Source organism: Stenella coeruleoalba (genome assembly GCF_951394435.1).
Source record: "Stenella coeruleoalba genome assembly, chromosome: 1".
In the NCBI taxonomy this organism is placed as follows: Eukaryota; Metazoa; Chordata; class Mammalia; order Artiodactyla; family Delphinidae; genus Stenella; species Stenella coeruleoalba.
The window spans coordinates 97358273-97371998 of NC_137169.1; the positions used below are offsets into that span (position 1 = coordinate 97358273).

Genomic DNA, 13726 nt, shown 5'->3' on the forward strand with positions numbered 1-13726 from the left:
AGGTTTCCAGCATCAGGGTCCTGCCCTTTCCTTCCCTTTAGGAGGGTGAATTAAGGATAGAATGATCTCATCAGTCCTCCCAGGGGAGGTGTCCTATGGAGAAGAGGCTGGACATGACCTCAGTCATGAAGGCTTAGCGCACTTCCAGAGGCAGCTCACACTCCTCAATTCACCTTGCCTTGTTTTAATTCACCCAGGAGAGTTCTGGTTCAAGCTGGTGCCCCAGGGGAATTATTAATAATGCTCCTTTTCACCCTCCAAACTGTCCCATTGGATGATAAACTATTTGGTCACCTTAACTATATTCAATTCCAGACAAGGCTCCCTGAGTACAGGGACAGCATCAACCTCATTTTAGCTTTCCCAATATCCAGGACAACACTTGGCACAGAGCAGGTGGTTCAATTAATTTCTATTGGATAAATGAAAGAGCAAATGAATTCCCAGCCTGGAAAATGTTTCTCTGTAGGGCTGCAGACTCCACAAGGCACCCAGGAGCTTGGGGTGCCTCAAGGCCCTATAAAAAGACCTCAGTAGCTATGCCTGCAGTGTCCAGAGGAAGTGTAGCTATATTCTGCATGTAGGCACACCCGCACACTCACTGCCACAGTCTGAGACAGAGAACCAGCTGCGGCTTAGCAGATTTCCTTCTCACCCACCTCTTACAGTTTTAGTGGTCTTCTTGCTTCAGGAAGTCAAGTAGTCAATGAGTTACCACTGCCTGGGTCCCCTGGGCTGTGTCCCTTCTGCTGTTTGGTTTATATCTCTGCTTCATTTTGTTTCTCTTGATGACTCTGCCAGGTTCTGACACTAACATATTGATGACTCTGAGGTTTTGTCCTGTGTGTCTCTTTGTGCATGCATGGCTCTGCTTCTATCTTTTGAGCCTCTCTCTCTGTCTCTCTGTCTCTCTCTCTCTCACCCACTTCAATGTTGTGTGTATCATCTCTTTTTTTATCCACTGATATTTCTGTGTCATTCATCCATCCATCCACATTGAATCTCAGTGCTCTGGGGATGAGTTCCATAAGGATGATATCTCTGTCTCTCATTGTATCTCTTAACTGGGGTCTGGATGCTCAAGAGCCAGCACTGAGGGCCCAGGTTGAATGACCCTCAGAGGCTCTGGCTGAATAAGCAAAGGAGGCCATGGTTTTGGGGGGAGAAACTTGTGGCATTCTGGGCTCTGAGGCCACCGCACTAGGTTCCCCATTGGCTCTCTTCCCTCTACTCCAGGATCTGCCTACAAACTGGTTTGCTACTTTACCAACTGGTCACGGGACAGGCAGGAACCAGGAAAGTTCACCCTTGAGAGCACTGACCCCTTCCTATGTTCTCACCTCATCTACTCATTCGTCAGCATCGGTAACAACAAGGTCATCATCAAGGACAAGAATGATGTGATGCTTTCCCAGACCATCAGCAGACTCAAAACCAAGTCAGTAGGATAGGAGTGGGGAGCATCCAGGGTGGGTTTTGGGGGAGAGAAGATAGTTCTAAACTGGGCCTAAGGCCTTCTAGCTCCATTCATTCATTTGTGTGTTTATTCAAGTGTTTTTCCTTGGGTATAATCCTGATGCTTCCTGGTTTTCTCCCCCATGCCTCATCCCTTCACTGAACTTAGTTGCTAAACAGCTAGAGCCCACTTACCCATAATCTAGTCCTAACCCTTTAGGCAAAGTTTTCCCTGGCAGCCAGTAAAGAAATAATCAGCTTATTATTCTACTCCAGGAATCCCAAACTGAAAATTCTCTTGTCCGTTGGAAGGTATCTGTTTGGTTCCAAAGGGTAAGACCACAATATCTCTATTTTTTGTTTATTCTGCCGTGTAATCTCTAATCATCACTGCTTTTCCTCCTCTTGAAAAGAGACATTGAATTAGGCTTTAGAAAGGTCCTCCCTTGGCTTAGATGGCAAAACTGATCTGAATTTTGTCACAAGTTGAGGCATAGCACTATGTTTACTTGTGTCTTGGAAGGAACTCTGCAGGAGCTTAACACAAGCTCAGATACTTAAGTCGTGGGAGAAATTGAACTGGAAGCAGTATTTGGTAAACTTTCAATTATTTACATGAAGGTTTTTCACCTAATGGACTATGGGGAGATGCAATTTGTTTAAGGGTTTTGAAGGTTTGACTTTGTACCATGGGGCGGGTCATGTAGGTGACCTCCACATAAAACCAAGTCCTTAGCAGCCATCAGGGGACCTCGATTTCCTGGGTCATGGTTGTACAGCTGGATGGCCTGGAAGTGCAAAACAGCATAGGGGCAATCAGGTCTGTTTTGCTTAAAAACAAAATAGTTATTAATATGAGACATATATTATAAATTATAATTCCTATTCACAGGAAAATGATACTCCATTTGCATCAAGCTAAATAAATACAAATACGTAAGGAAGAAAGTCACCTTTTTTTGCAATTTTTAAATGCAGTTAATCTAATTTTGAATTTCTTCTGCTTTAATTTTTTTTTAAAGTGCCAACATTTTAAAAAGTCCAGAGATCTTAATCTCAGTCAGCAGAGGCTTTCCGCTTTCACGAGAAGTCCGGTAAGACATCTTTCTCGTGTAGCAGGTCAGTATTCTTTACAGCTGGAGTAAGCAGAGGAAAGAAGTAGCATTAGAAGACCTATGTAGATGAGTGACCTAGGGAAATTTAACTCACCTCTCTGAGCTCAGTTTACCCATCTGTAAGATGTACATCACAACATCTACTTCATAAGGTGCGTGCAAAGACTTCGAATGAGGTAACGTATGTCACGTGCCTGACTTAGTTATCGACCAGTAAGTGTCAACTTTTTCTTCTCCTTTTTTTATACTGAATATTTTCATCTATGAAATAAGAGGGCTGACCTAATTAATTTCTAAAGTCTCTACCAGCTCAAAACTTGTAGAATAATTAGTAAAGCAATTTCTACACACATAAAGAAAAAAGATCAACCTACCTAACTTATCTGGTTCTGCATTAACCTCACCATGAACTCCTTTTAATTATTAATGGGTTTTCATGGCAATTATCCATCTGATTCCCAAATTCTCTCTCATTCCTAATACCTGCTTATCTTTGATTCAATTAAAAATATCTTCATTCATTCATTCTTACATGCATGCATTCATTTATTCAATAATTTATTGAGTACTTATTGTATATTAGTTTAGCGGTTAAAAGTAGGACTTTGGAGATAAACAAATTTGGTTTGGCTTTCTCTTTAGCTATATGCAAGCGGCATGCAAGTTGTTTAACTTCAGGCAATTTCTTTTTTTCTTTTTTCTTTCCTTTAGGCAATTTTTTTAATGTCTCTATGCTTCAATTAAAAAAAAAAACTACACAATGAGGCAAATAACAGATTCAACCTAAGGATGAAGTTGTGAAGACAGGCAATGCAAGCAAACTGTTTAGGTAGTGCTGATGTGCAAAAAGGACCTAATGGTTGCAATAATTATTGTTGTATATTAACGTTGTCATTATTATTAGGTAAATGCCAGGCTTTGTGCCAGGTGCTATGCAGCAATACTTAAAAATATGTAATGCACAGACTTGCTTCTAAATTTCTAAAGAATATTTGTCTTTCCTAAAATTGGAGGTTTCTGCCCAGAACATCAGATGCAACTGCTCCCTAAAAGAGGTATCCTTGCTTTTCTTCTAATCACTGTGAGCACTTCTGAAATATAAGAATAAAGTTACAAACCTACTTCTACCATGTTTTTCAGATAATAGTCCAAGTTTTGCTATCTCCTCCACTGTGCTGCTGAGATACATGCAGGAACCAAATCCTCAATTTAATTTTTTTTTCTTTTTTTTTTTTAACATCTTTATTGGAGTATAATTGCTTTACAATGGTGAGCTAGTTTCTGCTTTATAACAAAGTGAATCAGTTATACATATACATATGTTCCCATATCTCTTCCCTCTTGCGTCTCCCTCCCTCCCACCCTCCCTATCCCACCCCTCCAGGCGGTCACAAAGCACGAGCTGATCTCCCTGTGCTATGCAGCTGCTTCCCACTAGCTATCTATTTTACATTTGGTAGTGTATATATGTCCATGCCTCTCTCTCACTTTGTCACAACTGACCCTTCCCCCTCCCCATAACCTCAAGTCCATACTCTAGTAGGTCTGTGCCTTTATTCCTGTCTTACCCCTAGGTTCTTCATGACATTATTTTTTTCTTAAATTCCATATATATGTGTTAGCATACGGTATTTGTTTTTCTCTTTCTGACTTACTTCACTCTGTATGACAGACTCTAGGTCCATCCACCTCACTACAAATAACTCAATTTCATTTCTTTTTATGGCTGAGTAATATTCCATTGTATATATGTGCCACATCTTCTTTATTCATTCATCCGATGATGGACACTTAGGTTGCTTCCATCTCCTGGCTATTGTAAATAGAGCTGCAATGAACATTTTGGTACATGACTTATTTTATTTTATTTTTTTTGCGGTATGCGGGCCTCTCACTGTTGTGGCCTCTTCCGTTGCAGACCACAGGTTCCGGACGCACAGGCTCAGCGGCCATGGCTCACGGGCCTAGCTGCTCCGCGGCATGTAGGATCTTCCCGGACCCGGGCACGAACCCGTGTCCCCTGCATCAGCAGGCGGACTCTCAACCACTGCGCCACCAGAGAAGCCCCATGACTCTTTTTGAATGATGGTTTTCTCAGGGTATATGCCCAATAGTGGGATTGCTGGGTCATATGGTAGTTCTATTTGTAGTTTTTTAAGGAACCTCCATACTGTTCTCCATACTGGCTGTATCAATTTACATTCCCACCAGCAGTGCAAGAGTGTTCCCTTTTCTCCACACCCTCTCCAGCATTTATTGTTTCTAGATTTTTTGATGATGGCCATTCTGACCTGTGTGAGATGATATCTCATTGTAGTTTTGATTTGCATTTTCTAATTATTAATGATGTTGAGCATTCTTTCATGTGTTTGTTGGCGATCTGTATATCTTCTTTGGAGAAATGTCTATTTAGGTCTTCTGCCCATTTTTGGATTGGGTTGTTTGTTTGTTTTTTTGTTATTGAGCTGCTTGAGAAATGGAAATAAAAACAAAAATAAACAAATGGGACCTAATGAAACTTAAAAGCTTTTGCACAGCAAAGGAAACCATAAACAAGACCAAAAGACAACCCTCAGAATGGGAGAAAATATTTGTAAATGAAGCAACTGACAAAGGATTAATCTCCAAAATTTACAAGCAACTTTATTTAATATTGATTGAAACAAATGAATTGAAGACTCAAATCTGTCTGGGGATGGGAAGTGTTGTGAGAGGTGGGAAGTGATACAAGTCAAAGGATATGTCCTCTGGAAAATACCAGTATCTTGTCTATAGCTTTGCATTTTAAATACTGTTAGTGCCCTCTGTGTGGGCAGCTAAGAATCAACTTCCTGGCTTAAGAATTCTAGTTCAGATAAAAGCTCTTGAGGGGCTGCTGCTTTCGGGGTCCTCCTGGCTTTTCACCAGAAGCCCTGGGACTGGGGAGATCTGGGTTGCTAATTCGTGCCTGGGTTTATTGTTTGGGGAATGTGAAGTCCAGCTCTGCTTTCATGAAGCTTGCCAAAATGTGATCACTTTGAGATAGATGAGGCAGGATCAGTATCTTCAATCCCAATGTAGAGATGGCCAGACTGAAGCCAGAGAGCTGGTTAGTGAACAAAAGGTCACTAGAAATGACTGTGACCTGGGACTTGAACCCAGATTTCCCAATCCTAAGCCCACCACACTGCAAACTGCTTTCTCAAGGGTGTAAGATGTTAAAGAAAACCAGAGCTGGACAGTAATTAAAGAGGTAAAAATAGCTTTTATTCAGGAAATATTATAAGAGGGGAAAGGAGACCTCAGTATAGTACTGGGCTCAATTCTGGATACAGCAGGGGCAAGTGGGGAGGTATAGCCAAGGAACAGGTTGCAGGTGCAGGTTGGTGGATGGAAAAAGAGGGAACATTAGAGGTAGGGAGATTCTTGCTAAACTAACTCAACAGAACTCTTGCTGAAGGCAGGCCAGGGTGAACAGATATCACCTGGGGGATGGTAGGGGAGGAGGAATTTGATCAGATATTGAAGAAGATCTGATATCAAGGGTGGGGCAGTGTCATTAAACTGACTTAGGATTCTCTTTTTAAACATCTTTATTGGAGTATAATTGCTTTATATTGTTGTGTTAGTTTCTGCTGTATAACAAAGTGAATCAGTTGTACGTATACACATATCCCCATATCCCCTCCCTCTTGTGTCTCCCTCCCACCTTCCCTATCCCCCACCACCAGGTGGTCACAAAGCATGGAGCTGATCTCCCTGTGCTATGCGGCTGCTTCCCACTAGCTAGCTATTTTACATTTGGTAGTGTATATATGTCCATGCCACTCTCTCACTTTGTCCCATCTTACCCTTCCCCCTCCCCGTGTCCTCAAGTCCATGACTTAGGATTCTTGCTAAAACTGCACTCTGCAAAGATAGGCACAGAAGTCCAAGGTCAAAGTCTAGTTGAGAAGAGGGTTCAGAAGAGTCTGGCTAAAGTTTGGTCAAGGAGCGTCTTTGTTAAAGGCAGCTCCATTACCCTGCAGAAAGGTCTGCAGAGAACCCAATTGTCTTCTGCCCAATCCAATCAATTTTCTGGCCCAACAATCCTTCCTCTCCTCTTTTGTTCCAAAAGAGGCAGGGGTTGGGATAGATAAGTGGTGAGAAAATATTGGGGAACGGAAGACTAGTTCAGGATTTCTGTGAAAAATATGTTGTACAATGGTAATTACTTCCTCTTTCCAAAAACACTTGTATTGCTTCTACCCAGGTTCCACCGCATGGTTGATTCTTCTACATTACGCTTGGAATTTATCAACTCTGTAATCCTGTTTCTGAGGAACCATAACTTTGATGGGCTGGACATAGCTGGATTTACCCAGATCTGAAAGATAACACTTGTTTCACTGTGCTGATTCATGTAAGGCAAACTCTGTGGTACCCTTAGTACCTTAACAAGTGGAACCCATGGCCACACCAGAAGAAAAAAAGGAAGAGATTGGCTCTGGCTTGAAGACAGTCCCTTTCTTCCAGAAGCCCCCACTGATGAAGGAAAAGCCCTTGGTCCTAGTTTAGGGCAAGGACAACATCAGAGAACAGAGCCTCCTTATACAATAAACAACACTGAAACAAAGCGACACCCACATAAAAGATTGTGGGACCATAGAATCTCCTGAGCACTGAAAGAGTCTCACAGATGTTCTATCAGATAGATTAGAGAATCCATTCGGAGGAAACTCAGTTTTTCCTGGGTACAATGTGACTGGTTGTCCTCCTCCCTAATGTGTAGATTTCCTGACCACAAGGCAGGAGGCATCCCCATATGGGAATGGGGAGAAAAGATTTGATCTTTCCATCTAATGCTGTTTCCATCTAGAAATGTCCTATCAAGCAAGAACTTTAGCACTTTCCTCTGGGAGGGAAAATTGACCTCTTATGGGGTTTTTTTTGTTTGTTTTCATAGGAGTTAGCAGAAGCCTTTCAGTAGGACTTTGTAAAGTCCACCAAAGAAAGGCTTCTCTTGACTGCAGGAGTTTCCGCAGGGAGGCATATGATTGACAACAGCTATCAGATCAAGGAATTGGTAAAGTAAGTGCATTGGAGCACCCCCTCCATCTCTCTGCCTCCAGCCTGGCCCATGCAAGTGATGCATGCCAGTATGTCTGAGGGATGAAGGGAAGAGGGAGAGCATGAAGGTCACTATCCTAACCACATCATCTGGACAGGAACTTTTCCTCTATGGCTAATTTCAATCCTTCTAACAGCATCCAAAGCCCTAAACAAATATGTATACAGTTGACCCTTGAACAAAGCGAGGGTTAACCCACATGTAATTTATAGTTAGCCCCTTGTATCCATGTTTCCTCCACATCTGTGGATTCAGCCAACCACAGACCATGTAGTACTGAAGTATTTACTGTTGAAAAGTACCCTTGTATAAGTGGACTGTGCAATTCAAACCCACAATGTTTCAAGGGTCAACAGTAGTTGCTCCCACTTCTGCTCATCACAGAATCTTTTCCTTTGCTTTTTTGCAATCTAGAGAACTGGATTTCATCAACCTCCTTTCCTTTGACTTCCATGGGTCTTGGGAAAAGCCCCTCATCACTGGCCATAATAGCCCTCTGAGAAAGTAGCAGCTGGACAGAGGGACAAGCTCTTACTACAATGTGGAGAGTTATAAGGAGGAAGGGTGGTGGGACACTGGCTGTGGGGCAAGCTGAGGACAGTGCAGCTTGGCCAGAGTTATTTCTGTCTTGAACTGAGGAGGGGATGTGTTGCCAGAGGGACTCAGGTAACCCTGGAAGCTGGTGAGAACAGGGAAAATGCTTTGACCAGGCACAGTAAAATGTCACCAGGAAAATGTCAGAGGACCTCATATTTGAAGCGCCCTAAGCTTTGTCTCTGGCCCAAGGTGTCAGCCACCCCAGTCTTCTCTTAATTCTCCATCTTTGATGCATTTCCTAGTGCCCACATGGATGTACAGGACTTGGTATTCTGCTGTGTCTGTCCACATTCCCCATTAATTTGATCTTCAACATAATCCTCTGAGGTTGGCTGGTCAGGAAGCATTACTCTCACTCCACAGATGATGAAATGGAAGCCTGGCAAATTAATTGGCTGTTCAAGGTCATGCTGATGTGAAGGTCCTGAAAAGTGGTGGCAAATGAAAAATGCAAGGGAAAAATGTCATTAACCAAACAATTTTATTGTTGTGGTACATATATAGAGATGTGTATTCTTAAAGTTGGGTGAGAGAAAATGTTGTCTAGGTTGCATATTTCCAGGCCTTCATGTTTAAAATTTAAAAATGGGTCAGTCCAAAGCTGGGTATTCTGATTTCTAGTCTGGGGTTTTCTAGAACTCCGTATGATTGTGTCACATCAAGTTCCCTTCATTCTTTCCTCTCCATTGATTATCTTTAAGGGTAAGGAGACATATCCTCATCTTCTCTAACCCCTTATTCTGTTCTGGAGGGCAGCAAGGCCCCAACTAGCCTCTGACCTCTTACCTAGCCTCTTGGGTCTGATGTCATTGTGAGGCCCCACAGACTAGGGTCTGATGGCCACCTCCCCCCACGCCCGCTTTCATCAGTAACACAACTAGCCATAGTGTAGACAAACTCCATAGGCAATTGACTCAAAGGGGAAAGAAAGATGGCGACAACTTTGATTTCATGTTTTCTAGGTCACTTGCCTGATTTCTTTCGTGACCCATTGTTCAGTTTTCTTTCACGAATAGAAAAAGCTGAATTGGTCTCAGTGCTGAAGAGCATTAAGTGCATTAGAATAAGCACTCTGGTTCTGGTGGGACCCTCCATAGCCACTGATGTAGAAAGGGAATCAAGGAGTCACTTCTGTGAATTTGGGCTGGAGGCTCAGAAAGGTCTGACACCTTTCTTTCCCATACACACTGTGCCTCAGTCTACTTCTCTTTCTAGAAATATGCTGTGGGATACTGGATAAACAAAGGGACGCCTGTGGAGAAGGTGGTCATGGGCATCCCAATGTATGGACGTTCCTCTACACTGGCCTCTGCAGAAAACACTTGGGGGCCCCTGCCCCTGGTCCTGGAGCTGCTGGCCCCATCACCAAGTTTTCAGGCTTCCTGGCTTATTATGAGGTACCTGGAACTACCCTGTGCCTTCAGCTGCCCCTTGTCTCTGGGTAGGAGTTCCAGCTTCAATCTGACAATAATAAAGTATCACATCCTGAATGCTGGGAAGGGAAGTATGGAGTACTATTGGAGCATGTAAGAGAAGCACCTCCCTCTGACTTGGGAGGGGGTCGGTGAATGCTTCCTGGAGGAAGTGATGTTAGCTGACATCTGGAGAGGAGGTGGAACTAGTGAGGAGTGGGGATGTGTGGAGCAGGTATGGGAGACTGAAAGGGGAGACGGTCCTAGGTTTCTGACTTGGGCAACTATGTGGATGGTAATGCCATTTTTACTGAGTTGGGATAGGAAGGAGCAGAGTGGGCATTGGTCTCAATCGTGAGATCAGTTTTGGTCATTCTGAGTTTGAGGAGCAAGTGGGACATCCAAATGCCTGTGGGACATATAGATAAAAAGTGAGTGGTTAGGTGTATGGGTTTGGATCACAGGAGGTCATTCTGTGCTAGAGATGTAGATTCTAAAATCATCAGCATAAAGACGGTATTTGTAGTGACAAAACTCAAGGACCTCCTGCACCTAAGAGATAGGCAGAAGAGGAGCCCACTAAGGAAACTGACAAGATCAACAGAAGCTAGGCAGAACCCATACTGTTCTGTGCCAAAGACCTTAGAGAAGAGGGTGTTTCAAGAAGAGAGGAGTGGTCAAATGTGTCAGATTCTGTCCAGAAGTCAGACAGACTTAACATCACAGAGATAACAGTCAAAGGTGTTTGGCTGATTAGACCATCATTTCTTTCTGCCCCTCAATCTGGAAAAAAAAGAAACAAAAGTTTTTTTTTAATGTATAGGAAACACTAAGAATCAAACAATAATTCACCCAACAGAAACTCTTGGGACCCTGCCATATCACAAAGACTGGGTACTGTGAGAGCTAGAAATAAGTAATTCTTCATCCTTGTCTCAAAGGGCTTACTGTCAAGGTGGAAAGAATGTAGAGTGCATTCATAATATAACAAGTTAAATAAGAGTTTAAAAACAGGATAACTATGGGGAATTCCCTGGCGGTCCAGTGGTTAGGACTCCGTGCTGTCACTGCTGAGGGCCCAGGTTCAATCCTTGGTTGGGGAACTAAGATCCTGCAAGCTGCATAGTGTGGCCAAAAAAAAAGAAAAAACTTTAAAAAACCCCAAAGATAACTATAATAGTTAATAAAATTATGTAGGTATTGCAAAATGAGATGTGATTAAGTGGCCCGTGTGGAGGGTCATGAGTTCAAAGATGGGTAACAGGGGAAGAGAGATACATGCTGGCCCTTGAAGGATGGGAAGGAGTTGGATCAGGTAAGGAAAGAATAATATCTTACATCTTGGTTTCCCCTTGGAGTCCTAGTCTAGCCTCTTGTCACTGGCGTGAGCAAGCTATAAACCCCTACTGAGGGACTTGACATCCACTGAAGTACTCAGTGAGTGTAATGTTCAATTTTTCCTCTCTTCTCACACAGGAGAATGATTGAGGCACCTTGTTCAGTTGGCAGGGGGAAAGGGGCATGGGTCACCATGGTAATCCTCACTGAATCATTTAATATAAGGGATAAGAGAAGTCAGTGCTCAGAATCTGCTGGTAGGATTTTAGTACGGACCACTGGATACACAGTTCCCTATTTCATGGAAAATTTAATTTGATTGTTCAGTTTACCACGCTAGATCATTATAATTTTGACAAACTGGTATTTGCTTAAATATTCAACTTTCCATTTTCTACCCTCTTTGAGGCAAACGTGAGTGTAAATAATCTAAAAAATGTAAGCAAGATCCAAAATGAGTTTTCTACATGACCTTAAAATACATTTTTTTCCACTGAAGATTTATCTCTTTTAGTAGCTCTTACTTATGCTAACAGAAAGAGAAAATAGCTGATGATAAAAGTGGGGATCCCAACACAGGCACATTGGGAAGGGGAAAGGGGAGAGGGAGACCAGCGGGATTGAAGCAGGGGTAATCTACAAGGTGGGGGAATGATGGTGATTGTCATTGTAATGTTACATATTTATAAAGCACTGTACTGTTTTCAAAGTTGTTTTTTTCCTAACGAGTGTTAGTTCATTTGATCCTAACAACAATATTGTTAGATAGGTGTATAGGAGACATAATTATAATAGTTTCCATTTTTCAAATGAAGACGTGGGAAGATTTACTGGTCAGTGCTGAGGTCTGATGTGGAACTCAAGTACTGTCTGCCCTCTAGCTGTTTGTGCCTCCTCCTGATGAGGACTTAGCACAAACAATTCCCAAAGGTTCACCTTGTACCATCCATTCTGTATGCTGTATCTGGTCATTTCTCTCATTGATCCCTGGAGTGAAGATTCTGTTGTCCCCAAGACCCTAGTGTCTTACCTGCCCCTTCTATTTCTAAATTTCAAGAAGAACCCATTACTGACCCTCTTGTTCCTCCTTCCCCTGCCAGATCTGCCACTTCCTGAAAGGAGTCAAGATCACGAGGCTCCAGGATCATCAGGTTCCCTATGCAGTCAAGGGAAACCAGTGGGTGAGCTATGAGGATGTGGAGAGCGTGGAGACCAAGGTAGGTAGGCAAGAGGCTCTGGGACAGCAGAACACTCATGCGGGTGGGGAATGGGGTGTGAGGTCAAATGCCTTAGTAGTCTGTGTGGAAGGAAAGAAGCCTCTGGGGCTCCATTCTTGGATGGGATCCAGTGACCTCTGTGGCTCAAACCTAGTAGTGACTCTAAGCCACACCTGTGAGCACCTATGGTACATGTGGGAGAGGTGGAAAGGACGCAAGGAAGAATTAAGAATAAGGGGAGAAGCGAGGAGTGGAGAGGAGGTAGGAGGAGAAGGGAGAGGGAACAAAGGAGACATTGGTGCCTATATAGAGTAGTTACCCACCCAGTTGATCATCTCAGGACAAACCCTTCCATCCTTCTTATGGATTACCTCTCTAGGAGACTCCAAATTTCTGAGCCTACCAGTTCTTAGATCTTGCTAAGACCTTTGCCTTCCAGGCTTAGAGCAGGACAAAGGCATCAATGTAATTGACAACCCAATTGTAATTCAAATCTTGCTAGTGGCTTCCTAGTTCCCACTCCTCACACCGGAGCCTCTAGTGTTTCAGAGCCTTCAAGAACACTGAACCTAGGGTGTGGTTATTCCATGAGAAGTGGTTAATAGTGGGTGGCCTTCTCTTCATTTTATAAGCCTCCCTAAGTGACCTTTCCCTTCAGGGAATCCATGACTCCATAGGCTATAATTCTACTTCTGCACTCTAAGCTCAAACCCTCATCTGAACCTGACTTGGGTCTTGGGCCCTTAACAGTCTCTTCTAACCTCTGTATGCCCTTCTGTGTCACCCTCAGGTTCAGTTCCTAAAGAATCTAAACCTGGGAGGGGCCATGATCTGGTCCATTGACATGGATGACTTTACCAGCAAATCCTGCAGCCAGGGCTCCTACCCCCTCTTTCAAGCTGTCAAGAGAAGCCTTGGCTCCCTAGGAAGATAACAGAGTCCAGGACAGGCTGGGAGTGGGCGGAGAGTGGGCAGAGTGGGACACAGGAGACTGGGGGAGATCATCTTCACATATTTGGATTGATCCATTCTTATGTCCTTTGGACCTTCTGCCTTGTTTCCTTATTGATTAGGCTGGTTCTGTCCTTTTGGTGGGCTTCCCATAGATTTAAAAAATATAACAGTAATAATTTGGTTACTATTTACTGAGAACAGTCTGAGCTAAGCACTTTCTTTTCATGTAGAGTGGGCATAAATGTTGACTCCACCACAAAATCATCAGCCTGTTTTAATTTTCTAAATCAGAATAAATCTGATTTTATGTCCCCCACTCACTGCTAAGAAATCCAATCTCAGTCGTTAGCAAAGCTCCCTCCCTCTCCACATCCACAGTTGATCTTACTTTAGACATTCAGGAGGTCTCATGGTCATCATGGATGACCAAGCCCACTATTGCCTTAACGGCAGGTGGTTTGGCTCTGCTCCATCCCGGGGTGCCTGGTTCCCCAGGTGAATCGTACGCATATCCTCTTGTGCAGGTGAGAGCCGTTGCTGACCAACCAG

The 13726-nt window shown here is 43.2% G+C and overlaps 1 protein-coding gene across 1 annotated transcript; it reads left to right on the forward strand.

Annotated features, from left to right (window-relative positions):
* Nucleotides 1-1236: 1236 nt before the first annotated feature.
* CHI3L2 (chitinase 3 like 2) lies at nucleotides 1237-13157 on the forward strand (the record flags this gene model as incomplete). Its single annotated transcript, XM_079940573.1, is given in 12 exon segments — nucleotides 1237-1438; nucleotides 1732-1788; nucleotides 6802-6893; nucleotides 6896-6951; nucleotides 7495-7515; nucleotides 7519-7619; nucleotides 8074-8164; nucleotides 8168-8245; nucleotides 9472-9574; nucleotides 9577-9653; nucleotides 12107-12223; nucleotides 13014-13157. Coding segments are annotated over 12 exon segments (972 nt in total). The 5' UTR covers nucleotides 1237-1403.
* Between the last annotated feature and the right edge of the window lie 569 nt (nucleotides 13158-13726).